The following is a 17,110-nucleotide window of genomic DNA, read 5'->3' on the forward strand; positions in this document are numbered from 1 at the left end:
GGGAAAATTAGTGGGTTGGGGTTGGGTGTTGGGTTGCACTAACCAGTAAACTGACCATGCAACTTCAGTTTTTAAAATTTGTCCTTGAAGCTTTATTTTACAGAAATTTTATTGACTTGTCTCTATTAATAATTGAATTAGTAAAGATTTACTGTCAGACAGATATCCACTGATGCTCTAACAGCTGGTAATTAAGGACAGCTTAGCACAAAGGGCAGATTTCTGATGACTCCCGTGTAAATATTTTGTTGACCAGGTGATGGCAGCGTTCTCCAAAAAGTAGCTTAAATGTAACGTTACCAGAATCGACACTTTCTCATCCCCGCACACCAAGATCTGCTTCTGCATCCCTCTTCCCACCCCATTTTTCTTTTAAATTAAGAAGTTGCAAAAAACAGCAGATACTGTTTACTCCTTCAGTGAGCAGATGCTCCTTCAGTGGCATTTCTCATTATGTTTTACATATTTCATGGGACAATACAGTGAATTTAACTTCAATTACAACAAAAGGCAGAAGACAGGGACATTATAAACATACTTCACTGCACTATTCCTAAACATGTTGCTGGAAGCTGAGGGATAGTGTCAGTGAATTAACATGTTCACATCAGAAAAATCAATGAAAGATGACCCAGTCATTTCAAAAAGAAATCGGAAACCTGAGAGAGAAGTAATAAATCTGTACTATCAAAGGTATTTATTTAACCTCCCCGTTAACACGCGTGACAATCCAAATTTGACAAATCCTCAAAACAGAATATTAATCTTTAAACTACATGGCACATCTTTCTTGAAAAGTCTATATATTGACTAGGTATAGATCACAAGACTGAATGTGAAGTACTTTGAATAGTTGAATCACGTTTCCATTTTATTGTAGTAAATTAAAACTTTTAATGGACTGCAATGGTGTGAAATTGTATAGCATTTTTTAAGACAGTGTTGCCTTCTTCATTGTGTCTTGCACAATATCTCTTTTTATCAGTGATCTTTCAAATATTCATTATGCAGTTCCAGCCAGCAACATCATGCAATTGTTTTGAGCCTCTTTCAGGATGGCGTGGCAGAATCTAATGTTGTGCATTATACACAGGCCAGTATGTTTTCTTTCAAATTAGTTTGCAAAGTTCTGCAGTTTCCATGAAATGGGGAAAGTGCTGATGTTAATGTTGTGTAAACATCAGCTGTTGTTTTATTGCCACAAGATGGTTCAAATTCTCAAAAATATTAACTTTTCTTTGCCATTCTCTCTAGAGCTGTCCTTAACAATGGAACAAGAGCTGAAAACCAGCACAGGGTTCATCAAATTAGGACTTTGATATATCGGAATTCAAAACAATTCCATGGTCAAATATTATGGGAAATATCTAATTCAAAAATCAAAACTTGAATGAAATTGGAAGAATCTCTTGTTTGAAATAAAATTGGAACAAACTTGGAACAACAATTCTGCTAAAACAATATTTTTCTCCATCCGAAGGAAATGAATAGCTCTTCTGATGAATGGCCATTTAGCAATTTGAAGAGTAAACCAACTTGTTTCAGGATCCAATGTTGACCTCCTTTACTTTCAGGGTATGGAAAATAGGAAAATTACTAAATTCCCCATCTTTCCTTAATATGCATCAATGGCTATGCAAACATATTGCCACTGCTTGAATTCCCTGACCTCTCCTTTCAGATGGGCAATTCTTAAATCTAGATAAGGGGAATAATGTCAATCTAACTGAAAAAGCATTTCTATCAGAAATTGAGGCAATATGCAAAAAATTAATTGTTTTGGAATGGGATGACTAGAATCAGATGAGCTGGTGCTTTGTTACTTCATAGTTGGAGCAGAGATCTTCGATAGCTGAAGAGCTTGTTGTGGAAGAGTCTTTTCATTTACGTAGACCTGCGGAGAAATAAGAGACCGTGCTATAAGTCAACTGGATTTTATGTTTTAAAGATTTCCCTCCTGAACTTAAAACACTCTGTTTTCTCAACAACTTTGGATTGTGGTTGGAGTCTTGATCAGGTAATATGGAACAGTGTTGCTGGTTCATGGGGAGGAGGGAACATTTTCCTGCTCAGAATCTCTTATTAACAACCTGAACCATACGTTGGTGGGCACGAGGTGGATTACGCTCAATCTTAATCAATCTGCTGTCCCCAATCCCACAACAGGAAAGACTCAACTTCAACCATTTGTGAGTTGAAGCAATGAGGCTTGAGGACTTTCCCATCTGTGTAATCATTTAGTGAAAGGTGTAAAGGTTAAAACCTTGTGTTTTTTAACTCTTAGTTAATTTTGTGCCTGTCTCTTTAAGAGCTATTTTTTGTAGTGTTACCATATGATGTAATATCTCCTAATATCCGGCCAGACTAATGACTTGCTCAAACCTTAGGATGACCCTAATCAACTGTTTGGAACATCAGAAAGAAAAAATTCTCGTGCTCATGCTTCTTCACGTCCTGAAGAAAAATGAGCAAGTCGACAGTCTTGGCAGATATTACGACATATTACATCGTAGTCACTATGGTAACACTATATCCAGCCACATTGAAAAGATTTTTGCCAGATCAACAGAATGTCTTTTTCACTAATTATGTCCAGGCCAAAGAATATGTCAAAGACTTGCTGAAGTTCATCCATCTGTACAAGAAGACTTGCTGAAATGAATTTTTGATGTATAAGGGGGCGTGTTCTCCCTTTTCTCTTTCCCTTTTTTTGAAGAAGAGGCTTTGTGTGGGGAAGTGTTCTTGTTTTAATGGGAATGCTTTTCTCCCCGGGGGGGGGGGGGTCAAGGGTTGTGTTTGTTAATTTCTGATGACTACATGTGTTTTCGTGGCTTGACCACAACCTGTAAAATGGAAGGTTGTAAATCTAGTGTCTCTGGGATTTTGGGGGGGGAGGGGGTTATTATTACTACGGTAACACTACAAACAATAACTCTTCAAGAGACAAGAACAAAATTAACAGAGTTTTAAAAAAACCACAAGATTTTAACCTTTACAGAAGTCTCTCACCATTCCCCAATATTAAATTTCATAGAGTTGACGATTAGGTGATGCTGTCCAGATAATAACCGGCAAAATCCATCGCCAGTGACAATATTTTAGTGGGCAATCATGTGAGGTGAGAAAGTAGGACTGAAATATAGGCCAGGAATTGAGATCTGAGGAAAGTCCTTTGGATGGTTAATATTTGAGGAGCTGTGGTATTAAGTTATCAGAATTGTGTTCCATTTTTCATCTGGGTATATTCTTTCCCTTATTCCAAGGCTGAAAAGATCAAATAAAATTGAATATTCAGGACATATCCTCTAGGAATGGTTTTATCTGTAATATGGTTATTATTTCCGATGGATCAGGCTCTGTGAGGCTGGAGGTGAGTCCACGGACACTCAGTGACTGTAGGGGGAACTCTCTTTTGCTTCTCTTTCTCTGACTGGCAATTTCTGCCGATGGTATACCTGTCTGTCTTCCAGCAGACAACAGCAATTTTGTGTCATATGCCACTTTTTATTACATAACAATAGATTGGATCTTGAACACTGCAAAGTCAAATGATGATCATGGTGAATGTATCGAACCTAACTCAAACCATCTGACTGGAATGGACCCTTGCAACACAAGAGCTTCATCAGGACCAGGGTGGTCAAAACAAATCTCAGAATTAACTTACAGTGAGTGCATCCTTCAAACATTTTAAACTACTAAGATTATAGCCCTTTTGCACACAAATTATTCCATGTGTACAAATTGGTTTTTACCATCATTAAACTTCAGCCTAAATCCATCAGCAGTTTTTAAATGATGTAGTTGAGTCTTGATCCAAAATACAACCTGTTACAAATATTTTGAAAGTCCATTCCATGATGTGTCCGTCAACTAAACATATTCTTTTTGAAAAAACTCTTGTCAAGGGGTATTCTTCAACACTGAAACTTGTTTTCAAAAAAATACAATTGAAAGTCCATTCCATGATGTGTCCGTCAACTAAACATATTCTTTTTGAAAAAACTCTTGTCAAGGGGTATTCTTCAACACTGAAACTTGTTTTCAAAAAAATACAATTTAAGAAACGAGTCTGAAAACAAAGAGTTGGACATTATATCTGGACAAAGGGAAAGGATGTGATTTTGTTAAAACCCATAATGCCTCATTCAAATTGAACATTTGGGAAAACTCAACCTTCCAATCTGTCCTGCAAATCAGTGGCTACTGGAGCAGGAACTTGTAAAATTAAATCCTGTAAAATCTGTCAGTACCCCTTCCATTAGGTCCAGCTCTTACTCAGGCAAGGTTACTAAAATGGAAAATAGAACTGTTAAAAATTGCATGTTGCAGTACAAAAAGCCATGCGTAATTACTTACAGATATATTGGCTTTAAAAGTACATGAGAGGGTTTCTGAGGCACATGGTAGACGGAGAATGAATCAAATCCACCTATAAAATCAACTGAAATCACAACAGAATTGTAAATAAATAAGATGTATGAAGAACACCTTTCCATGGTTAAAAGAAGTGACCAAACAGCAATTTTAAATAAAAATATAACAAACTGGGCAAGAATTTAAAATGAAAACTTAAACAAAGTTGGGGAAGTACAAGAAAATGCAGATTTTTAAAAAAATTACAAGTTTTACAATAAACTGAGAAAGTATTCTTTGAAATAGTTCAGAAAGAGTTCTGCTCCAGTAATTCAAATGTAACACCTTATAAGAACCATGATACATCATTGCCAATGTTGCAAATTCAAGCAGGCAACTAAACACTTTCCAAATGAAATGTTGAATGCTGCATGACAGATCAATGATTTCAATTCCCTCTATTTTAAGATGCATCGTATGGTTCCAAATGGGATTAAAGTTGCCAAGGTGGCATTTGACTTTGATGTTTGACAGTTATTATAACTCCATTTCTGATCGTAGCAAATCCTATTGGCAAGTACTTAATGCCAATCCCGAAATGTTTGTGCGCAGTTGATAGTGAACCACCTCTTGAACAACCGCAGTCATAAAATGGGCAATCCAGCTCTGCTGCTGGATAGGAATATTTTCAAGATAGAAAAGAGTGCAATTAGCTGTAAAGTATGAAGATGTGGGACAGCAGGTGCCTTAATGCACTGATTGAAGGTTTGGGAGTGCTGTTGAAGAAACCTTGAGATTCTGCTGTACACATTGAAGATAGTTAACATTCCAGATTTGTCATGTTAGTATAAAGTGAGAGTTCCATTTTGTAAAAAGGAGAAAATAGAGAAAAAAAATCTGGATTATGAAAGGCTTGATTTAGAAATAATTATTTCCATTTGAGATGAGAACCAAGGCCTTTCAACATTCAGCTGAAATTGACCCACAGAAAGCTTAGGAGATGAAATTTGTTACAGCAGGGGGTAGTTTAAAGGAAATGCCACAGATATATTTGAAGGGAATGGACAAAGAAGTAGGATGTGCTAATGGGGTCAGAAGAAGAGTCGAGGAAGATGAATCTTGTTGATATCCAAAAAAAATTAGTATCCTTACCTCTGGTGTGTCCCGATGTGGTCTTTTACACAGGGGCACTTTTACACAGCCTTCCTGTGTTGCGGAGTTTGTTGGAGGGGGAACGTCGTATTCATTAGGCCTGTTTCTTACGGAGTGGCTGTGGTCAATTTACACTGCAGCCGCCCTGTAAAAATGCGTGGGGGTCCCAGTGGAAAAATTATGGGATGAAATTTACATAATAAATAATCAATGTTCTTACACCGTCACCGGAGCAGAACATTTCCTGAAATGTTGTGCTCTTCAGCAGATGTGTAAAAGTGCCTATTGATTATTTTAACATGATAGGCACGTCATTTCTTATTTGTCCAACTGCATTAAAATCAACTGCACTTATGACATCTACAATTGTGGCATTTAGTATAGAATAAAGAACAAGGATTTTAAAAAGAAGCACTTTTACCAGAATAGATAAACTAAATGCTGGCTGTCTATTTATTTGCACTGATACAAAGACATGCATGTCTTCAAAGAAATGGACAGATAGGCACCTGATAAGTGCATGAGGAAGCCTGCTGTCGAACACTCTCATCCACACAAATGCATAACACTTCCACACTTGGACTGCCTACTATCTATCCTGGACTTCAACGTTTCAAGAGAGTCAACAGGGTCACTGCACTTGCAACCTTGAAATATATCTGTAACAGAGCATTTTTAAGACATTTTTAGGCATTGCCACGGATATTCTCTACCTGAAATCAAACCCAGGCCTTGTGAGGTTTATTCACATGATCTCATTTATTCCTTTCCAATGGGCCTCAATTGCAGAAACTGCTGCAAGTCAGCTTGAAACTGGCAATATCACTTCAACCTGATTAGTCAACTATGCTCTATCACATGATCACTGGAAGTATGACACAGTCAGGCTTAATTTCCTCTCTTAGCCATGATATTACTACCTAAAAGTACCAGATTACAATTTGTTAGAAATAGAAGTACCTTTAAAGAAATTGCTCGAGACAAAAATTGAGAACAAAGAACATTTATTACAGCAACAATGCAAAGTTGGGTGCTTCCCCTTACCCTGGGAATACACACATATACTGGGGCTCACCCAACTTTTATACAGTTGATTTCAGTATAGGAATACCCTCCCCCTTACATTCTTCTGCCTCCTGCTGGAGAGGTTTGGCATTAGGCAATCCTGCCTCCCTACGTGCAATTTCAGTATACTTGGAGGACCAGGGGGTATCCTGTGGGTGTCCCTTCATGTTATTGTCCTTATTCCTGATTCACAGGGCTACAGTCTCTTGATATGCAGAGTTGGCTCATCTTGTCTAGGGTTGGCTAATTTAATATGTATAAATCTGTGTATGGTTAGCTAATTAGATATGTAGGACTTGGTACTTCTGTCCAGGGCTAGGAGACCCTTATCTGATCCAGACTACCTCAACTTCCTACATTCTATTGTTCCTTACCACTCCTTATCTTAGTCTTATGGTCTTGTCACAAAGACTAGAAGATTCTTAGGTTAATCGTGCTGACTTTCCTGCATCCTAATTCCCAAGCTCATCCTGTTTGTACTGGTTACAGCCATTAACTGATGTATGAATTTTAGTTTCCTTCATGTTCATAATTTTAGATCAGTTTTCCCATCTCTCACAAACTGGTACAATTTTTAAGGGAGTTCAGGAACAAAGGGAGCAGGATGGTTGCAGGTAGAGCCTGGGCGGGGAAGGTGGGAGGACCCTGCTGCTGCATCTGTCTGCACAAGTCCATGAACCTTATAAATTAAACCAGCAGGAAAAACCCAACACCCAACCCCAACCCACCAATTTTCCCCTGCAGCCGCTGCAACCGTGTCTGCCTGTCCCGCATCGGACTTGTCAGCCACAAACGAGCCTGCAGCTGACGTGGACATTACCCCTCCATAAATCTTCGTCCGCGAAGCCAAGCCAAAGAAAAGAAGAAGAACTATTCTGGCACACACTTGATGCTAGCAATCACAAATTACTGTAGTCCTCTCTGGAAAATAACAGCAAGGCAACACTATAATTACAATATCAATACCGATTCTTACTGAATCTGAAAGAATGGTTCCATAGAATTACCCCATCCTACCTCTCACGTTTAAATTTTAGACAGTGTAACAGCAAAGCTATAGAGTACTGAAAATGTTCCCGGACTGCTATAAATAGAGGTTTTTGTGGATTATATAAAACTTTATACCTGACTGTGTGATACAGAACCTGCATGAAAATTAGTGGTATTAATGAACAGAAAAAAATTCTATTCCAGAACATGGACATCCCTCATCTGGGATGAGCAATAAAGCATCACTGATGCATTTACGTCAGGGGTCTCCAAAGTGGTCGATATCGACCCCTGGCAGTTGATGAGACTATCCAAGGGTTGATAATGCCGGGGGGAGGGGGAGGTCGATTGAACTTTTGTGGTAAGCAGGGGTGGATCCATGGACCTACACCTACAGCATTGGGGGCCAACCTCTCCCAGTGTATTTGTGTTGTCTGTACTTGGCTTTGGCCTTTGAATAAGTTGAGAGCAAATGAGAAGACGGAATGAGCATAAAAGAAAGATCTATATGTTCTTTGTACCTTTGGTAGTTCCCCCTCCCACCTCCATCCAGTGCCGGGTTTCCATGCCTGGTGGTTGAGGAGGGATTAAGTATTCCATGAAGGGGTCTAAAAAGTTTGGGGACCCCTGATTTTATGGTTCAGGGCTGAATGACATAAGGTGTTTGAGAACTGTAAGGCCAAAAGTTGCAAGAAAATAAGACTGTTGTTAACTTTTGTGAAAGCAGACAAGAAGAGGTTGTAAAACGTGGCCGAGATAATAGTGGTACAGATTTACTTTGCTCATTGGTTCAATGTTTCTCTCTGCTTTGGGGACCAACAACCAGTGCAAGCTGATGTGACGTATTGGTTTAATAACATGGCTCTATCCTAGGTTTAAGGGCCGTGGGTAAAAATGAGAAATTATGCAACACGGAACAAAAAAAAACTGGCCAATACTTGAGGAAAATAAAAACTATCAAGAAGATGTACCATTTCCTTTAGGGTAATAAAAAGTATAGTGGCCCTGTGAAGTAAATACAAAGATTTTTTCAAAAAGCACAGTGCAAAAATGAACCATTCAACTTAAACAGCCTGTCCTGATATTTATACAGTAAAATCCTCGATATCCAGAATTCAAGTAACCGGCAAAAAAAAATCATAGAAAATAAACAGGTAAAAAATACAAAAGGTTAAAATTGTCACCCCCCCTAGTAGTCAGTTCCACCAATCACAAGCGACCTGAAAATTCACTCATCCGGCATCTACTAAACGCCGTAGGTGCTGGATTCCAGTGATTTTTTACTGTATTCCACCCAAGTCACCTTGCAATGGGGCTAATCTTATCCTTTTTTTAAATCTAAAGTCCCTTTAAATATATCGGTACCGATCATCTCATCTATTTATGGAATCAAATTTCATTTTGTAACAATTCAGGGGGAAAAACAACCATTCCTGATCTCCCAATGAAATTCTTACTGACTGCCCTGTACAAATAGCACTAATTCACGCGACTGACCCATGACTACGTTGCCAGATCCAACTCCAACAGTCATGAAGGTTGCAATAGTCGGCCTCATCAGCAACAATGATGTCGCAGTACAGAGGAGACATGGAAAATCTCATGAAATGGTGCGAGAATAACCACCTGAGTCTCAACTTGGACAGGACAAAGGAGATGATTGTGGATTTCAGGAGGACCAGGGACAACCACCCTCCACTACACATTAATAGCTCGATAGTGGAGAGCACCAAGTTCTTCGGAGGCCACTTAAGAAGTGGCCTATCCTGGACACGAAACATCTCACTTTTCAGAAAGGCACAACAGCAACTACACTTCCTGAGAAGACTAAGGCAGGCAAGGCTACTGGCCACCACCCTGTCAACTTTCTATGGGAGCTTTATTGAGAGTGTACTGGCTGGCTGCATTATAGTGCAGTAAAGTTTCCAAAAAGAGCATGGGATTGGAGTACAGTCATAGGGCCATAAGAGGGCATAAGAGAGGATCACTGGGGTCTCCCCTGCTCCCACCCACCACATCAATGTGATCCACTGGGATCGTTGTTTGACGAAGGCTCGCAAAATTGTTGAGGACCCATACCACCCACATGTAGCATTTTCTAGCTACTCCTGTTGCGAAAGAGATACAGGAGTATCAAAGCCAAGACCCCCAGGCTGAGAAACAGCTTCTCACAGGCAGTGAAACTGCTGAACAACTGATAAATTCTCTACTATTTAACAACATTTATTTATTTGTGTGTATGTAGCATATGTATCATTCATATGTATGTGTGTTATGCATGTGTGTGTATTTGAATTTTTTTGCACCAAGGACCAGAGAACGCTGTTTCATTGAGTGTACTTATACAATAAACAAACTAATTTTGGTCTCCTCCAGAAGTGAAAACAGCTTCTCCACACGTACTATAATTATTAAATCCCTCGATAATTTAAAATCTTGCTGTCTAGTTACTCCATGGCTTTTTCTCAAGAATAAATCTCCAGATTGTTGATTCTTTTCTTGCTCCAAACAAAACCACGTTCTGATGACTTTCTTATAAAACCGTGAGCAACTTCTTCAGTAGCTCTACATCCTGAAGACAATAGAGAGAGCGCCAAGTGTTTCAAATATCATCACCCTCTGGCTCCGTACAGGCTTAAATAATTATTTGCTTCTCAGTGTTAACTTTTTCCTACAAAACCTATCAAAGGGCCTTGTTTTTACAAAACACCTTTGGAAAAATTGAGGCAATTTTTCAAAGTAAGTATCTGTAGCTAGAAGTCATGATTTTCATGAGTGCAATTATGATTTTTCTCGCCGTCCTGATGCCAGGCATGCTCATTGCCAGCATTAAAAAAAACTTTTGTTTATATAGAATAGAAACATTATTTTGAAAATAATTAAAACTAGTGGCATTAAATGAACTGTTAGAGATTTTTAATTGGATGATTTTTGTTGTTTCACTTTCCTCAAACCGTTCGAAAGTATTTAACTTCAGAACTAGGGAAAGATGAATCTGTATAAAATATATTGCCAAATGCACTGCTGATTCACAACCAGAATCTTGTGAGTTCAATTCCCTGAATGGTCTTAACTCAACTCTCTAAGCCCCTGTGTTAACTGATCTTAAATCAGGCATTTCAGTTCTGCATCTGTTTAATAAAAATTCTGGCATCACTGAGTAAACAATGTGGCAATAGCTGGTCAGGTTTGAATTTGCATTATCCTGATAATTCTTTAATGTGTGAGGAAGCAAAAAAAAATCTGGCCATGACTAGATACTGAATGTCATATAGTTTATCTTCAATCAAACATTATTTCCCTTTGTAACAAATGTTGGCCATGCTCATTGTAACAAACCTTTGATATCCTTAATGACTAAAGAGGAAATTACAACAGGTGGAAGGTGATTGTTTAAAGGTGTCAATTTTGGTGAACAGTTTAAGAGTTGTCCATGTTGTTTTAAGAATTATTCCTAAATGAAACTCTGTGCATATTATGACTTAAAAAAGTGTTCTTCTTTTCAAAATTCATTATGGAAATATTCCAGAAAAATGTAGGATCTTTGAGTAAGCTTGGCAAAACTACACTGCGGCAATGAAGTTGCAGCAGGAGATGGGAAAGTATCCAGGTAACAACACATTTTACTGTGATGGGTAGAAAATGTTAAAGGTTACTTCGTACGGATAAGAAGGCATAAATACAAGATAGTACAGGTAGTTAGAAAGTTGTGTCTGTACAACTGATCAAACACTTTCCTTTTAAGGGCATGTGTTTAACAGGAGAAACCAGGAAACTGGAGTAACATGTGACTTGATTGGAACAGCAATATGAAAACTTACTGAAAACTTCATTCAGCTATACAGGAAGAAATACGCAAAGACAGATCTGTTTGGGTTTGCAGACGGGAGTGGGGAAAGGGTAGTTTTGAGAAACTAACCAAACCTTAGAAAAAAAACACAAGTCTTGTCATATGGCAGACAGCACGTTAAAATCATTAAGTGAGTAATTAAAAAAATAGAAATCGTAAAATATGTAACAAGTATGGAAAGAGCAATCATTTTGCAAAGAAATTCTATGGAAAAGAATTGTTAACAGATACATCACCAGACATAACAATTTCTTTAGAATCAGGAATACTTTTTTTTGTGGTCATTAAGGTTAGTGCTTTCAGTTGAATGATAGAGACAGTGGAGCTCAGTATGATGCAATTCTAATTCATGTACATTATTACAACAAATAATTTTAAACTTGCAATTATTATTTTAAAATTCCAAACCTAAATGCAAATTTACCTCCCATCTTAGGTATAGAAATTGATAGCATGATGATAATGCCTCTGGTGGACAGCAAAGCTTATTTAAACATGGATATTAGGTATCATACAATTTAACACAATCCACCGCAGTCCTCCATAAACCAAAGAGTGTTTAATGTTGAAGGATCCTTTTATGTCCAGTGATAGAATTGGACAACATAAGGAAAATATCAAATGAGTCTTAATGAAGCAGTTGGTCCATCTTTATTTCAGCTTTAAGGAATAAGTTGAAATAAGTACTAAGAGGTATGCTCAGACAAGGTATTGTGACTTTGGGAACAACTGCTCAGTTAAGTTCAATTGTCATTATATTAAAGCAGGATGATCACTATGTACAACTTTGGATCCCAATGATTTTAACAAAGCTCGTAAAAAAAAAAGAGTATTATCCACTGGCAGAAATAGAATATGTAGCTACACCCACAAGATAATAACGTTTTAACTATTTTTAATGATCAAAATGGTTTTGGCTGATGAACTTTGATCATCGGTCCTCATACTTAATCACTTTCCACACACCTTCTGCGCCGCACTTTTGTAAATGCTTGTCATTTAGAAGTGACTTAATGCTACTTTTTCAAAAGAAAAAGTGGAAGATCTAGAAGACATTGTTTATGTTTAACATGGTTTCAGGTCTAAGAAAAACATTAGAAGTAATCCAAGACTATAATTATCACTAAGACATATTTGTTCAAATAACATGCCAAATGAAGGTAAAGTGAAACATGAAAAATATTGTGGTCCTGAGATTTATTTTCAGTTTATCTTGCACAATACTGCACTTCGCCCCAACAAATTTACCACGGAGTGAAATTAATCTACAAGATTAATGATAAAGAGTTTAAACTACATCCCCTCATTAGCTCTTTATGCAACACCTGATCTCACTGCTTGTTCTTTAAACAATAGATTCCCTTGTACATTATGTTCATTTTAAAAAAAACACTCAGGAGACTCAATTTGATTCCTCACTGAATAACAACCTGTGGCTGCTTCTGAACTGGTCCTTGTGATGTTTACTCGGCTTGAAGTTCAACAGAGTGAAACACGCAAAAGTCTGCAGATGCTGAGATTGCAGTAAAAACACGCCGAAATGCTGGAGGAACCCAGGCGGACTTTCAGCGCCCATAGGAGACAAAGCTGTATTGCCGACATTTCAGGCCTGAACCCTTTTTTCAAGGAATATTCAGAATGAGCAAAAAACAAGGAAATTTCAGAATGGAGACTGTGCTGGCTGGGGGAGGTCTCCAGACCAACAAAAGATATGATAAGAGGAGAGGTGAAAATTCATTATGTTTGTATGAAAGGAGACAGGGAAAAGGGGGAAAGAAAGAGAGTGAGTGAGTGCTGGGGGAAGGGGGGGTGGGGTTAATGAAACCCAGAGAAGTCAATATTAATGCCACCCGGATGAAGGGTGACTAGTTGGAAGCTGAGGATTTGTTCCTCCAATTTGCGAGTGGTCTCATTCTGGCAGTGCATGTGGCCAGCAAGGGAATGGGATAGGGAATTGAAATTGCTGGCCACTGGAAGTTCAACAACTAATGAAGCTTCAACAGATGCTGATCAATGGCTGCCTTCCATTTATTATTTTGATTATTACAGCAATTTTATTGAAGTGAATCAAGTTACCTCTAGCAGCGTTTTTAGAGAACATCAAACAACTTTCACTTGATTCACTAAATACTAAACATACCAATTATTTATAAGGGACCACAATTGACATTTGCAGTGTTTGTTTAATCATTATGAACATTTACTCTGAGATTATGGCCTCTGATTCCAAAGCCCTGACCCACTGCAAACATCACCCCTTCATCTGTCCATTGAGCATTGAATGTATTTGGTTACTTTCAATGAGGACACATTAGAATTTTGCAAACTCTTTGAAAATATAGGTCTTATTTCCTCATATGGAAAACCTGCCATCCCAGCAACCAGTCCGGAGAATATTTTTTGATTCCTTCCAATGCTTATATTTCCATTTATGTTAAGTGGGCAATAGCGCAGCCATCCCACATAATTGTTTTGAGACACCTTTACTCCAGTTTTAAAATCCTCATGTGATGAAGACAGGTGTACCACTTTGCTTTCTAATTTTTGTTACATCTGCAGGTTGGCCATCAGTGGCTTGTGTTCAAGGACTCCGAGATCTCTGGAAATATCGATATTTTCCAAGCTGTCACCCTTTTAAAGCCAGCCTGCTTCTGTTTTTCCCCCAATCAAAGTGGATGACCTCATATTACTCTGTATCAAACTGCACATATTATTCTTGCCTGTATCTTTTGTTTGGCTCCATCGCCTTTGAAACAACTTTACATTCTCCTCCATACAAATAGCCCACATAGTTCTGTATCATTAATGAAGTTCAGGCTCAGACATCAAGAAGAATTAGAGAGGTGATCAAAGGCATAGGTTTTTAAAAAAAATTAGCATGGAAGGTAGAACAGGATGGAACTATTTGAGTAGGAATTCCTGAATGTGGAAACAAAATAGATAAACCAAAAGTAAGGAAAAAATACTGAGATCCATATTCTTGGACTTTCAGTTATATCCCCAACCCACATTTGCCCAGGGCCTAGAAATTGCCTGTTACATTTGTGATTGCAATTCTCTCTCGCCTGGCAAACTCTTTTGTCAAACAACATTGAAGCTGGGGATGGACATTCAATGCTTTCTGAATTTTATTTTTGCATCCATTGTTTATTTTTCCTCGATAAAACTGAAACAGAACTACTCAAATGCAGCATCTGTACAAGTTGCTAGAATAATATTTTTTTGTATTCTAATAATGCATCTCACACACACCAATCTGGGTTTAAGCATCTAGAGTATAGGGAGAGATTGGACAGATTAGGTCTTTATTCTTTGGAGCGTAGAAGGTTGAGAGGGGATTTGATAGAAGTATTTAAGATTATGAAAGGGATAGACAGAGTGGATGTGGATAGACTATTTCCGTTAAGAGGAGGAAAGATTAAAACAAGAGGACATGAGTTAAGAATTAAGGGGCAGAGGTTTAGAGGTAACATGAGGGGGAACGTTTTTACTCAGAGAGTGGTAGCCGTGTGGAATGAGCTTCCGGGAGTCAATTGTATTATTTAAGAAAAGGTTGGACAGGTCTATGGATGAGAAGAAGATGGAGGGTTATGGGCATTGTGCAGGGAGGTGGGACTAGAAAGGGGTGTTTGGTTCGGTGCGGACTAGAAGGGCCTAATGGCCTGCTTCCGTGCTGTAATTGTTATGTTATGTTATGTTAATCAGTGAGAGATTTGGTGCAGCTGCTGTAGTTGTGTGACTGACAGCTCTTCTTCAATGCCAGAAGTCATTGGAGGTGAACCCTATAATTCACATGGGTTTGAAAGAAGTGATTCCAGTTCCTTTTCTCACTGAGAGCTGCTACAGCTGGCTCATTTTACACATACCATGCCTCACTCCAATTAACCAGTTAACAGTTTCACACACAACTACTTACAGCTATCTTCTTCCTCTGTAAAAACACTGATAACATAACAGGCGTAGACAAATCCAATGAGCTGCAAGGGAAAGAAGAAGTGCTTAATAATAAGATAATTTAACTACATTTATTCTCAAGTATCCACCACTCCATCTTTATTCTAGTTTTATACAATAAAATATTCTCCACTTGAATATTCTCCTCAACCTGTTTGCTATCTTTATATTGGCACAAAGCTGTAAATGATTAATTTTCTAGAAAGTTTTGCTGTGCAATCACCCAACTAGAGAATTGATAGTGTAGAATTGATTCTGCTTGCAATAACATATATAGATTATAGAAAGTGCAATATGCCTATTAAAACAAGGAAGGACCATAATAAATCAAGTCTTTTTGTCTTTATCCCCATTTTCTTTAGGTTTTAATATAGTATATTTTCACCGACCAGGATACATTTTCAGCAAAATAATGTCAGAACTGGCCTGTCTACTGCAGTATTCTCAGCTGGTGGTCTGCACAACAGATATAATGTTTAGTTGCTAATCTGGCATGTGTTCAACAACTCCTTGTGATGTCAAGGCCTAAGTAGAAAAATCTGCCAAACCATTGTTATTTGTAAGACCTGAAGGTCAATCAACGCCCAAATGAAACTGCATACAAATGTTCAGCTGAAGGGTAGAACTGTTTTCTTTGAAGCTGTTTTGCATGAGTAACAATATTTGAAATGCTGTCTAAAGTGTGAAGGCCATATCTTAAACACAACATGTTATGGATAAATAAAATTGTCAATTAGTTAGTAGTAAATGTCTATCTATCCAGACTGCCAAGTAAAACACATGCTACTATTGTCGATGACAGTTAGTGTAGGCAGGACTAATAATATTTTGGTTTATATTTTAAGAAATATAGTTAGAAACTTAGTTAGAAATGCCTTTGTGTTCATTCATAACTAAATAGTAGCAGGTCATTGTCATTGTCTGTCCACTTGCTGAACTGGGTGGATAACTGGAAAAACATTCCATTTTGATGAAGACATTCAATCCTCTTTCAGGCAGGTCAACAGAGAGAAACAAAAGTTCATTTGAAAGTCTAGAAATTCCTTTTTCAATCTTTTTACATACACCAATTACATAGGTACATGTGATAATAATGATAAAGTAAATAAATAACAGTGAACAAGGTAGACATGAACCCACGTTATTAAAATGGAAAAAATAGTTTCGCGATATATGTTTTTTCTTTCTAAGAATCTAGCCCCACCCTTGGAGTCCACTGCTAATAACATTAATAACACTGGGTCAAGAAAAGAAAACATAAATAATTAATCATAAATTTTTAAAATAATTGAGAAAAGAACCCCAAAGAGAAAGGAAGTTAAAAATCCATTGTAGTGGAAAACCTAGAAATTCAAATGCTTAAAATGTGATTAAATTTGCAACTGTTTCGAGATGGAATCCAACCTGTTGAGAAACTCAACCGGACATACCTGTAAGCGAATCACCCTTCCACACCTGACGTGAATTCCATTCAATCAAGATCAGAACAACATTTCTCTTCATGCAAAGTTTCTTTGCAGCTTAGTCCAAACCAAATATTGGTCACATTGTTCCAAGGAGTAAGCCATGAGTGCACATTCTTAGAACAAACATTTGATAGTTGCATGTGCACACTGTGGGCAGTTTGTTTTTTGCACTGCCAATTAGTGGGAAAAGGAATCTCAGGGTATGTGATGTCACATATTTACTCTGACAATCGATCTCAAAAACTATTTTTAATATTGCGATTATTGCCAACAGGGT

At 37.8% G+C, this 17,110-nt stretch overlaps 1 protein-coding gene across 4 annotated transcripts in view; it reads right to left on the minus strand.

Moving 5' to 3' along the window:
- Nucleotides 1-682: 682 nt before the first annotated feature.
- LOC138735679 (sodium/potassium-transporting ATPase subunit beta-1-interacting protein 3-like) overlaps nucleotides 683-17,110 on the minus strand; it is a 178,980-nt gene continuing 162,552 nt past the window's right edge. For 2 of the 4 annotated variants that reach the window (XM_069883871.1, XM_069883872.1), the window contains 2 exons: nucleotides 15,330-15,390; nucleotides 4,356-4,444 (listed from right to left, as the gene is read on the minus strand). In XM_069883871.1, coding sequence (XP_069739972.1) covers nucleotides 4,356-4,444; nucleotides 15,330-15,390 — 150 coding nt within the window. Of the gene's footprint in view, nucleotides 1,895-4,355; nucleotides 4,445-15,329; nucleotides 15,391-17,110 lie in introns of those variants that run through there. The other 2 variants (XM_069883870.1, XM_069883873.1) reach the window with 2 other exon arrangements.

The sequence above is a fragment of the Narcine bancroftii genome, chromosome 6 (assembly GCF_036971445.1).
Source record: "Narcine bancroftii isolate sNarBan1 chromosome 6, sNarBan1.hap1, whole genome shotgun sequence".
In the NCBI taxonomy this organism is placed as follows: Eukaryota; Metazoa; Chordata; class Chondrichthyes; order Torpediniformes; family Narcinidae; genus Narcine; species Narcine bancroftii.